Source organism: Tachypleus tridentatus, chromosome 1, assembly GCF_004210375.1.
Source record: "Tachypleus tridentatus isolate NWPU-2018 chromosome 1, ASM421037v1, whole genome shotgun sequence".
Taxonomy (NCBI): domain Eukaryota; kingdom Metazoa; phylum Arthropoda; class Merostomata; order Xiphosura; family Limulidae; genus Tachypleus; species Tachypleus tridentatus.
The window spans coordinates 144,716,932-144,730,015 of NC_134825.1; the positions used below are offsets into that span (position 1 = coordinate 144,716,932).

General features: G+C 29.8%; 1 protein-coding gene across 1 annotated transcript in view; it reads left to right on the plus strand.

Moving 5' to 3' along the window:
- LOC143226056 (uncharacterized) overlaps positions 1–13,084 on the plus strand; it is a 151,214-nt gene that overhangs the window by 30,036 nt on the left and 108,094 nt on the right. The window contains exons 19-32 of the mRNA XM_076456488.1: positions 106–198; positions 1,279–1,398; positions 2,275–2,364; positions 3,137–3,256; positions 3,612–3,704; positions 5,769–5,897; positions 6,074–6,139; positions 6,453–7,412; positions 7,817–7,879; positions 8,254–8,355; positions 9,251–9,364; positions 9,766–9,858; positions 10,201–10,332; positions 12,168–12,230. Of these exons, the coding sequence (XP_076312603.1) occupies positions 106–198; positions 1,279–1,398; positions 2,275–2,364; positions 3,137–3,256; positions 3,612–3,704; positions 5,769–5,897; positions 6,074–6,139; positions 6,453–7,412; positions 7,817–7,879; positions 8,254–8,355; positions 9,251–9,364; positions 9,766–9,858; positions 10,201–10,332; positions 12,168–12,230 (2,238 nt within the window). The remainder of the gene's footprint in view (positions 1–105; positions 199–1,278; positions 1,399–2,274; positions 2,365–3,136; positions 3,257–3,611; positions 3,705–5,768; positions 5,898–6,073; positions 6,140–6,452; positions 7,413–7,816; positions 7,880–8,253; positions 8,356–9,250; positions 9,365–9,765; positions 9,859–10,200; positions 10,333–12,167; positions 12,231–13,084) is intronic.

The following is a 13,084-nucleotide window of genomic DNA, read 5'->3' on the forward strand; positions in this document are numbered from 1 at the left end:
TTTGTAGTAGTTGTATGAACTAGCTTGTATCTTTAAACAGTTTAAAAACTCATTATGACAGGTTTATTACTTAAAATTATGCTAATGAACCTAATCTATCCATAGCACCCATCAAAGATGAATGTGAACAGGATACAGATTGTGCAAGTTCTCAAGATTTATGTAAACCAGATAACAGTGGGATAAAGAAATGTGTTGGTAAGTTTTTAATGTACGTGTGAAAAAGATTTTTGTTGATTAGTGAGTTAACTGTTGCTATAAATGTATCTCAACAACACACTAAGATAAACGTATCTTTATGTAAGTTATTTCTCTACAACTTTTCACACTTAGCTCATTTTGATGCAAGCATGATTGACTTCAACAATATAGAACACTTACGTTGATGTTATCCTATATGTTCTTGTCTAAAACATATGTAAAATATCTATGAAAAATATATACTAGGAATGAAAATGGAAAGTTTTCTAAATATCACATTAGTTTTTAAACTCCCAGATACATTTAAGAAGATAATTTAAGTGTTATTTTATAAGTAAACAATGATATTCTTGCACCTATAGCTCATGCATCAGTGGAAGTCTCAGAAGATAATTTAAATTTTATTTTTTAAGTAAGCGGTAGTATTCTTGGATGTATAATGCAACATAATTTTATCATATCAGTGTAAACCTTAAATTTAGATGCATGTATAGATAGCTTGTTAATCTGCATGTTGCAGCATGGGCTCAGTTATACTTAATTTTTGTGTCCTTTACTTATGCTATTGTGGTGGTGTTGAATATTATATATAAAATTAATGAATCCTTATTTTTAAAGAAAAAATTAACAAAATGCATTTATTTATTTCTTAACCATACTTTAGTCTTCTGGGATCTTCAAGGATCCTAAATATTTTATAAACATCAGTGCTGACAGATGGAAGCATGTACATGTTTGTTGTACTTAGTAGCTTCAGTTTTTAGCTTGTTTGTGTTAAACTGTTATACTTAATTTAAGTGGGAAAGAAGAAATGATATACAGTATTCAGTGTTCATTCATTGATTTATAGAGGAAAATATTTTGAGTTTTAGTGTTTTTTATTTTCATAATAATATTTTATTTAAATATTTTTGTATTAATTTTTTATGATTGGGTCTGCTCGGACTTTGGAAGAATTTCTGTTCAAAAATTTTACAGAAGATTAATGTAGGGTTAAGTACTGAAAAGTTAAATGTGTGATTTCTTATAGGTCCAGTGTTTCAATCAATGTAAAACTAAGCGTGTCTTATCTTATAGATGCATGTCGATTCGCATCTTGTGGAACTAATAGCGAGTGTGTAGTGATTGATCATGTCCATCGATGTCAGTGTAAGCCTGGCTTTGTAAAAGATCCCAACAATTTCCTTGCTTGTATTCGTAAGTATATTTTTTTTTATTTATGGGCTATGACAGTACAAAGTACTCTGTCCAGGTAGTTCTTGATTTACACATTTTTAGTTTAACGTGTTTGATGGAATAATACCATTTATCAATTTATGTGCTTATGAATTTGAATTAACAAGATTTTAAAGCGATTTGTGTATTATGATAATACAACTAGAAACACTTACTTGAAGGTTTAGCTGATGCAGATGCTTTATTTCAATAACATCCACAATAATGTGACACACAATATTTGAAGTGACATTACAATGACAGTAACATTATGGCTATCTTCACAGTAGCCAGATGGTTGCAGGGTCCATTTGGTCATACAAAAATGTCGTTAAAATTAATTTATCATGCTTCACACTGGAGTTGAAATTTTCTACAGATATAGTATGTTGACTATGTAAGCATAGGCAGCACTCTTGCAGTATATTAAGGCTTGATTAATGGTATTCCCACTGTGATTGAATGCATCCTGTATCTTGTATGGGAAATAGTGTTTGATTTACATGATTTTGATTTACACAATAAATTCCTGTAACATAACTATCGTGTCAGTTGAGAACTACCTGTATTGTAGCAGGTAGTTATTTTATTATTATAATAGTAGAACTTGTTATTATATTTTTTTTGTACTTACATTTATTAACAGTTTTTTTACATTTATTCAGTGTAATCTATTCATGAAATATTCTTTAACTTTTTATCCCACACAAGGTACTATTAGATAAAATAGACTTTACAATAACATTTTGTGCAATTTGTAAGCATATACATCCATTATGTTGTTTAATATCAATATGTTTCTTGGACTTTAATAATTTTGAATTCTTAGTGACTTTTTTTTTTTGCTCTGTTTTTCAGCTAAAGAACCAGATCAATGTAAGGAAGATATTCAGTGTCCAACATTCCAAACCTGTAAGCCCAATAACCTGGGAACACTGAAGTGTGCTAGTGTACGTAGAATTATGTATACTTATAAATATATTTGTTTTCTATTTTGAGTTTTTATTGTTTCCACTTGGAATACTTTTTCTTTCTGTACACAATGTTTATTTTATTTTTATTGGGTGTTTTTCATGTGAATTATTTAGTAAACCATCCACATAAGTACCTTAGATTTTCTGCACTAAAACGAAACACAGCATAATTTATACTAATTTTATAATATAATTTTTAAAATGTACGATCTATCTATGCTATTAACACTTAGCTCAAAACATAACATATATTGAAGAGCCAAGTGTTTAGTAACATTTAATTTACAATGCAAAGAGCTCATTAAGTAGTGAATTACATTTATTAAAACCTATATGATATAACTCAATTTATTCAACAGGTACTAATTAATTTTTTGACTACCTTAAAATTTGAATGAAATCATACATACAAGAGCAAAATTATTTCATGTTTATCTTTAGACATAATCAAACCACAACTTCTTTTTTAAATTAATTTAAAACACAAGCTATTTCATTTCTGAATTATTTATAACATTGTCTTGATAGTGTTAGCTCTAGGTAGAATTACTCTCATTAACAAAATAAGTAATGCTTGTAATTTAAAAAAATTTATAAGTAAACCATAATATTATTTTTTTCTGATTAAGTTAAAGTATTGTGAATTTTTGCATTAATTTTCATCAATATCTTTGGGTGTTAGTCATATCAGGTTAGATTTTATTTAATTTCCTATGATTACAGTGTTTAATTTTTTAATTCTATAGCAATCTGTTTGGATTTTACCTGCACACCAAATTCTGAGTGTATTGCCATAAATCACAAAGGACAATGTCAATGTAAAGAAGGTTTTACAGGTGATCCCAACAGTCGGAGTGGATGTGTCCGTAAGTTTCGACTTCTGATTTTTTTTAGGAAAAGTAAATAAAGCAAAAAAAATCAAAATTGCAATAGATAAAAACTTGAATGTTTTAAATAAAAGCAGGAAGTGTGAGTTCTCATAATTGTTCTGTATTCTCATTTACAACTTTAATGCAGCATATGTGCTAAATTTGTCAAAAATGTATTTATCTACAACAATTTGCACTTAGTTCCATTGCTTTCAGAAAGTCAACAAAACATAAATAAAACCATCAGTTTATTTAACTATAATTGCATATAATGTTCTATTCACTAACCATTTGGCATAATACTGAATAAACTTCTTTATATTAAACTCTTATAAAAAAAAAAATTCTTTAGGTGTCATTCCCCATGAATGCAAGACTAGTAATTCTTGTTTGTCTATGAGTCATGAATGTCTGCCTGATGCAGAGGGTATCAGAAGATGTGTAGGTAAGTGTATACTTCGTAGTTTATAATTTGTGCATTCATATCTTTGAATTATACAAGAAAATTGTTTATACTTGATTTCTTAAGTTTAGCAGCTCCACAGTGTTTCTGCAGTTGGATTCAAGTTAATCCATTATGTTTATATTACACATTCATCATTTTGTATACATTAGCATAGGTAACTTAATGAAACAGAAAATTCAAAAAGTTTAAGAAGCTTTGTAAACAGTTAAACTTTTCAGAAGTGACATCAATTAGTCAGTTGTAAAACTCCAATCTGTTGTCACCTCTTCTCATTTATCCTTTGCAAGTTCAAAACTGTGGAAGAGTATTTTAAAATCATTTGTAGCATATTTTATATCTGATATATATCTTACTGTACTACAGAAAGTCTGGAGATATGTATCAGTAATAAAACTGTGTAACTCTTCACTTTAATTAATATCATCTCATTGTATGTATGATTTGTTATGCTGTAAATGTAATTCCAAAACATACTTATCTCCTCTAACACTATAGCTATAACTTGTCTGCCAATGTTTTTTTCTTTCTTCATCTAAGTATTGGTCTGATGTTTTCTCACTTGATCTTGTCTTTTATACCCAAAGGCAATATCTGTTAAAAAGTGCGGATTGAGTCAGATAAAAAAAATGATAACAATATGCTTATATAAACTACCAAAATAAAAGGCAATTTGATGTAAGTGGAGTGAATCAAGAGACAAGTATTGCTAAGAGCCGTTAAGTGGGGAATAAAAAACAAGAACAAGTGAAAAACAAAATCAGATCAATGTTTAGACGGGCAAAGGAAGAAACTATGGCAATTAAATAATAGCTATAGTGTGAAAGGAGGTACAGGGGGTGGACAAAATAGTACTCCTTCCTGAAAATGTTGTTAATTTGCTTTTTCTTTTATTAGATAAAAGAAAAATATGTAAAACTATATATTTTTAAAGTTAACACAATGAAATATGTTCAAATATGATCTCAAATCCTAATTTTAACATTTAATTTTGTAAGTATCTGAACTTTTCATGATTTTAGTTACACTTTCTCACAAAAACTGTTGTGCACCTGCTGTAGTTTCTTATACCTTCTTATTCCAATTAACCTATGAAATGATTAAACAAGTTTCTCAAGAATTGTGGAGTCGTTAAAAATATCTTAGAAACAAGAGAGTTGATGTTATGGAATGGCCAGGTCAATCATCTGATATAAATATGGTTGAATATTTATGGGCTGAGTTGAACCAATTAATGAATGATTGCAAGCCAAACATGGAAGATGAACTTTGTGAAGTAGTCAAAGAAGGATGGCAGTCAAGCACTCAGGAATATTTGCACAAACTGACTGAAAGCATACCACATTGATGTGAAGCAGTACTGAAATCCATTACCTGTTTCACAAGTTAATATTTAGTCTGAGTTTCATTTTTATGCATGATTATTCCAGAAAAACTTGTTTGGTTATATTGTAGACTAATTGAAATAAAACGATTTGAGAAACTGCAACAGGTACACAACACTTGTCATGAGAAAATGTGACTAAAATCATGAAAAGTTCAGGTATTTAAGAAAGCCAGTGTTAAAATTAGGATTTGAAAACATATTTGAACAGATCTCATTGAGTGCATTATAAAAACATATAGCTTTGCATAATTTTCTATTATTTAAAGAAAGATATAACAAATTAACAACATTTTCAAGGGGGACATTTTTTTGTTCATTCTCTGTAAGTATTATTGGAAATACATTTAGTATTTAAGAAAATGTTAATTTAAAAGATTTTTATGTTCAAAAGAACATTTTGAGAGATTAATGGGTAGAAGCATTACTCTATTTATTATATAAATGCTCATAGTGTAGTGTTTAATATTGAGAAAATACTATAACTAAAATTTTGCATTAGTTTAGGTTTTTATTGTACTTTTGATATTTGTGTCTTATATTTTAGCCAAAAAAGTATACTTATGTTAGAAGTATGCACATTTGTTTTTCATTATCAAAACTTTTGGAGCCAGATTATGTCATCATGACCTTTTTCAATTGATTATTCTTATTTTTTGCAGATGCTTGTAATAGAGTTAGTTGTGGTCCAAATGCTGTTTGTGTCACACTAAATCACAAAGCTGAGTGCCAGTGTCCAACTGGTCTGTTTATTGGTGATCCATATGACTCATTGCATGGTTGTAAGGAAGGTAAGTTTTTGTGTGAAATCGTTATTTTTGTTTTATCCGCAAGTCTCATCTTCTATATTATAAATAGATTAGAATATACCAGCAGATTTATCTTATCATATGAAAATCCTTGTGTCAATTTATCTAATCAGCATATGATTGTAAGCTCAAGTGAAAAGGATTTTTTTTTTTTTTAGTGGACTGTCTGAAGGACGACCAATGTGATGACAACAGGGCTTGTGCCCCTCAGCATTACTGTTATGGTAAGGATGCTTTGTGTACAACAACTTCCTTTGTGAACTAATTAGTCCGTGCCGGTATGTTCAGAGTACAGAAGAAGTATTTGAAATTGTAACATTCTTTATTTGTAGTTACTGGTAATACCAACATTCTTTATTTGTAATTACTGGTAATATCAAGTCAAGTTATTTTTCTTTTTAATGTGTATCTTTTGTATACATCATACTTCATCTTGTTGTTTTAATAGAATTCATTGTTTTTAACACAATTTTAGGAATCAGCATGCTTCAACAAATTATGTTAAAAGGTATAAAATGCATGTTTTATTTCTTTTAGACCCATGTGTAAATCACTGTGGTGTCCAAGCTGTCTGCTTAGTGGAAAATCATAAGGCTGTCTGTCGCTGTCGTCCTGGTTACACAGGTGACCCCTATTTGGGTGGTTGTGAGAGCATAAAGTTTTGTGAATCAGCACCTTGTCATCCATCAGCTAAGTGTGTTCACGTGTCTGGAAGTTACAAGTGCCATTGTCCCCCAGGATACCTTGGTGATCCTTATACAACTGGTTGCCATCATCCAAATTCTTGTCCAAATGGAGACTCTGATTGCTCGAAAGATTCTGCTTGCATGGATGACCTAAATGAAGGATTCTTATGCAAAAATCCTTGTGAACAAGCAAACTGTGGGCCCAATTCAAAGTGTCAAGTCATTGATCATCAAGCAACATGCTTTTGCCTAGATAATTTCCGTGGAAACCCTACACCTAATGATGGTTGTGTACGAGTTTCTCAGCCTTGTTTACAAGTAGAAGAATGTGGCTCTGACAACCAAGCCTGTGTAAGTGGACAGTGTAGACTGTTTTGCACACGAGACAATGATTGTGCTATTGGAGAAAAATGTGTCAACAATCACTGCACAATTCCTTGTTTTTCTCACAGTAACTGTCCATCTGGTGAGGCATGCATCACAAATGGTTTCTGCCAACTTGGATGTAGAGAAAATGCAGATTGTGGTCAAGAAATGGCCTGTATCCAAAATAAATGTGAAGATCCTTGCGAGATTGCAGGTGTGTGTGGATCGCATGCTCATTGTGATGTGAAAAATCATGAGCCATCATGCTCTTGTCCTCCAGGCTTTGAAGGAAACCCATCCCCAGTATTGGGCTGCAAGCGTGTGATTACTGTCTGTTCACCTGTAGACTCCTGTCCAGCACCTTTCATTTGTGTAAGGGAACGGTGTCGCCCACCATGTGATAAATGTGTTGATGGAGAAAAATGTATTGACAATATCTGTTTGGGTATGTTTAGATTTTCAGTAATTTGTTGTATACATCTATTCTTCTTTAATGAATTATTATGTAGCTTTGAAAATCATTAAATATTTTTCTGCGGTTATGTATACCAGAAACTAATTAATGAGTCACAAAAATGTTTTACTGAGAATAAGCTTAGTAACACTTCATGAAATAAAACAATTTTTATTTACATTTACTACAAAAGTTGGCAAATAATGAATTTGTTTCTTTACCAAACCTGTAGAGATATTTAGCTAACACATTTTAATGTTAAGAATATTCAGTACTTGTACAACAGAAATGACTTTGAGATTGCTTTCATGTATCAAAAATTTTGTATTATTTTAATGGATTTTGTATTTTATGGTATTTTAGCTTCTGTGTTACTGGTACTTCTGTTTTTATAGTTTCCTGTACAAGTGACAGTAACTGTCCAACTGGAGAGATCTGTATTAATCAGCACTGTCAAGGTATGTGTGCATGTTTATATATAGTTAGATAGATTTCATTTAGTTTAATATATGTACTTTGCTGTTAAAATTTTTATACTTTATTTAAATGTGCTTTTGTATGTGTATATGGGTGTGCATATTAGAACCATTTCTTTATTACTGACTTTCACCTACACTTGTTATCAGACACCTGCTGGACTTAAAAAAAGGTATGTACTTCAAAAATGTTAAGAGAAACTTTTAATTATTGTTGTTGTTTCTTATTTTTAAAATTTTATGAGAGTTTGGGTTCTGTAATCTACTTAAAATATTGAATATGTGGTAAAATTGAGGACTTGAAATATGTAGGTTAAAAACTAACATTACTCATTGTTTTTTTGTTTTTTTTCTAGTTGGATGTCGAAACATTGCTGATTGCCATTTGAATCAAATATGTGATTCGTATAATTGTATCTGTAAGGCAGGATTTCAACGTAATGCAAGTGGATGCTCAGGTAAATATAGATTGATAAAACACCATGAGACAAGAATAACAAATAGTAATGTAGTTATGTTTCCAGTATTTTTTGTCATGGTGCTGGACTGTTTTTGAGCTATTTTTCACACTCAACAAATCTTTATGCTGTATTCATTACTATAATTTTGAATTGTTCAAGTCTATATATCTGTGTTTCATTGTTTTCTTTTAGTTCCTCAAACAATTTTTTTACAAAATGGCTTAAAAGTCTAACATGCAAGCTCATAGAATATAAATGAAGAAAATGTTCATCGAGAGTCATGAAGGGACCAAAAAACAGAGGATCAAAGGGGCATGCAACCTCTCATGTTTGACTAAATCAAATTTTTATTTCAAAAATAGTGAGTAACATGTAGAGAGCCATTCAGATTTTGGAAATTTTCATATTGGATCCTTCATACGGGGTATAAAGTGGGTGTTTTGGAAGCTCTCAGGAACGTTTTCACAGATGCAAATTAAAATAGGCACATACCTATAAATGCTCATTCAAAACAAGAATCTACTTTAAATATTTTTTAAAATGTTCAGTTTTGTTCCCATATATGAATATCCAGGGTTTGAAGAGGTTTGTTTGCCAGAAAAAAATTATTTACTTAAAAATTCATATGAAAATCTTTGTGGTAATTCAACAGAAGGTTTTGCTTAGTTTCTTGTTTCTATTAGCATTCACAGGTAATTTATGTGTCTTTTGCCTAAAATCTTTCTGTTCTGTGATCAAAAATTTGTGTTGTAAATAAAATTTCACTTTAAAATAAAAACAAAAACATAACTTACTTGCTTTAAAAGTTTTGTTTTAATTAGTACACTATGAAAGAGTTGTGAATTATGAAAAAAAGAAAAAAGTGTGATACAAAAATTGTTTTGCATTACAGATATTGATGAATGTAGCTCTAACCCATGTCATCCAACTGCTATATGTGAGAATTCCCCTGGTACCTTTTATTGCAGTTGCCGCACAGGGCAAATTGGGGATGGGTTTAAAGGATGTAAGCCTTTAAAATCTTATGTTTTTTTTAATAGTTCTTACAATTTTTAGTGATTCATTAGTCAGGCATTGTTTGTGCAACATTAAAAATAATAGAGACATAACAATAGAAATTTATTTAGTTAAAGTATACTATTATGAAGATTAGAAAATGTTATACTATACAATCCCTAAAAAATACTAAATTATTGCACTTTAATTTGTTTTTTAATATAATTTTAATGTAATAGTTTCGTAAACTGTTTTAATTGATCCAATAAAGACTATTTATGGTACTTTGTAACTGATTTTACAGGGGTATTAGGTATAAAAGTGGAAATATGCATACACAGATATTTAGACTAAAACTAGTTTTGTGAAATGAACAGTTGAATTATATTTCATATTTTAAAAATAATACAGGTTATAGGCCTGGAGAATGTCCAAATGGTGACAGTGATTGTCCATCTAATAGTGCATGTGGTCAGGATGAGAATGGAATTCCAAAGTGTGTTGGTGAGCATTCACTTTTTTATTTCATGAAAATCTTAATGTGCATTAAAACTTTCATAAGGAACATTAAATTTCGTGTAATATTATTAATCATAAAACACATATATTCTTTTTTGACATGTAAATCATTGGTAGTCTTATATCTTACTCATCAAATATGAGAACAGTTTAGGGAAATAAAACGTTATGGCTATTTTTTATAATTCCACTTTAAAAATTATAGTTGCCCTATCATGTTTTTGTTGTTTGTTTGTTGCAAGATATCAGACTTGGTAAGGTTTAAACAAGTATAACCTATGTATTACTTAAATTCTTCAAGTTCATAGATCTTCATTGTTTCTATAGATCCATGCAGTGAATCATCATGTGGTCCCAATGCTGGATGTGTTGTTTACAACCATAAACATGAATGTTTCTGTCCAAAAACTGGCCTTTTCACTGGTAATCCTTATGATAAGCAGAAAGGATGTATTAAAGGTGAGTAAAAACAAATAGATTTTTAACAGGTATTGTGAAGTTAGACTTTTTCTTTCAATATAACCACTTCAGTGAATATTCATCATTTGTTCAATAAGAAAGAGATACTTATTAAAACTTAATTTTATTTCATGTACTTTCTGAACTTTATAGAAATCTTGTTTACAAAGAGATTTTGTTTATTTGTTGGAGATTTCTGTTTTCAGTAGTTGCAGTTTAAGTATATTTTAGCCTAGGAATAACACTATAAAAACTAAGTTATCAATATAAAAATAGGGTGACATATTGAACAGTTCAGAGAAATATTGTTATTTTAGAAACATGGTTTACACTGGTATGTACACAGCTATATAATAAAAGAAAGCATATTATTGCCATAAAAGAATCAATGTATTACTCTAATAATATAATGTGGGAGTATGTTTAGCCTATAAAGTAAATACGGTAAAAAAACATGATAATGCCATCATAAAACTGTGCTTAAAAGTGATATTGTTACCATAATGTCATAATGGAAAATGCTGCTATTTCACTGTTTTTATTTTCCCAGCAAAGTATTAAATATATCATCATGAATTTGCATTACAGTAATTTCCGAGGTGCAGTTTTCACATATAAATGATAAATTCAATATATGATCCTTCTTCAATGAATATGTTTACCCAGTGTTTAATTTGCTATCATTAGCAGTTGACCATTATTGTTTTTATTACTTAAAATTTCATTTACTTACAAAAAAAATTATGGTAGCTTTTGTACGAAAAAAACCTACTTTAACAGAATGAAAAAATCATATGCAGTTAACAAACAGTCTTTATGATTTTAATCAATGATACTGAATTGAATATATTAAGATTTTTCTTGTATAGTTATGCATCATATTTTAACAGTTTAACTGCAAGTGTTAATTTCATTTCTTTTGCCAGAATCATTATGGAGAAACTCATTAAATAAAATTAGTTTTTGTTTTCTGCAAGTCAAGTAGACTTTCTTTCAGTGATGAGTGTGTTTTTATTATAGGAAAGCTGCATTGAGCTATCTGCTGAGCCCACAGAGGGGAATCGAACCCCTGATTTTAGCATTGTAAATCCATAGGCTTACTGCTGTACTAGCGGAAGGCTTTCAGTGATGAAGCTACTCAGATACATAGTACATGCAGCAGCCAAAAGCCTATCACAAATACTGTTTGTATGCACTATTGAAATCCCACACGATGTTTGTACAATACTTCACACTTGTGTACAATGAATTTTGACCATTATTGAGTCTTTATTACTTAACATTTCATCCTTTTTACTGTGATTTAAAAAAGGTTAATTTTTTATGAAAAATATTAACTGTGCATTTGCAAGAAATATTTTGGAAGTAGGTATCAAGTAAAAAGTACATACAACTCATCATGGTATATATCATACTATCAAGTAATTGGTAAAGGACAATGTGGCTTCACCAGAGAATTGTATGATATTATTGAACTGTATATGTTGTGGCAACTTTTATTATAGCTTCTACAGTATCACATCAGATACACTTTATGATATTATATCCTTACTTTGTTAATTAGTGATTTCAGTAATTATAATTATATGGATATGAATTCTTTTCCAGAAATTGTATTCCAGTTGATTCATAGCACAACACATTTTTGTGTTAATTTTTTATTATTATAGCAGTATTATAATTAGCTGCTAGTCTTTATTATAATGCTAAATAAACTTTTGTTTCTAAACCTAGAAATCATCTGCAAAACAAAAATCTTTCTCATAAATTATTGGATTGAGTGTGTGTCAAGAAATGGAACTTACAAATAATAATATATTTCATCAACCTTCTAGTTGATTGTCTTCATGATGCAGATTGTGCTACTGACCACCACTGTTTGCAATTCAGATGTGAAAGTAAGTATATTTTATTCTTGTCTTCCACCCTTTTTCTCAACCACACATTACACTTATGTTCTAGTAAGGTTCTGCCTGAGACAACCACATCTTGTATGTTTACTGTGCTTAAACTCAATCTCCAGTAAGTATACACCATGCATCTGATTTACTTAAGTTCAACCTTAGGAAAATATACAGCATGCATCTAGTCTGCTTAAATTCCACTGATGTAAGCATACTTTGTATACCTTGATCTCCTCATATTTGTGTGGGACAAGCACACTTTATATGTATACTGTCCTTGACTTTAGTCCAACAAAAGCAAATATATATAGCAAAAGTTGACAAAGAAATATTTCTGGAAAACTTCACAAAACATATGATAAATTCATATGCTTAACATTAGTAACTAAGCAAGTATGTAAAAGACACTCAGGCATTTTAGCTGAGCATCTTAGCCATGTATTAAACTGTGAGTCCATATTAATGCATTAAGTTAGGTGATAAGTTAACTCTTTATCAAAAAAGGTTGTTTAATGATTTAAAAGAATTATTCACAGTAACTGACAGAGCTTCATATACATTAGTTGTAATAGGTTATCAGAGGGGTAATAAGATATATCACCTCAGTGTTAATTCTTTGTACACATTTATAATATGGTATGTAATTGTATTATTTTTATTTTTTTGTATCCTGAATATTTCGTCTTTCTATTAATTAAAAATGAATATTGAATTTTATTACTATATATACATGCATGCATGCACACACACACACATACATAATTTTAATGCTTATTTCAAAATCATAACACTGTTTTTACACATGTAAGATATGTGAAGTAGAAATGTATAAAAAACAATGAAACAAA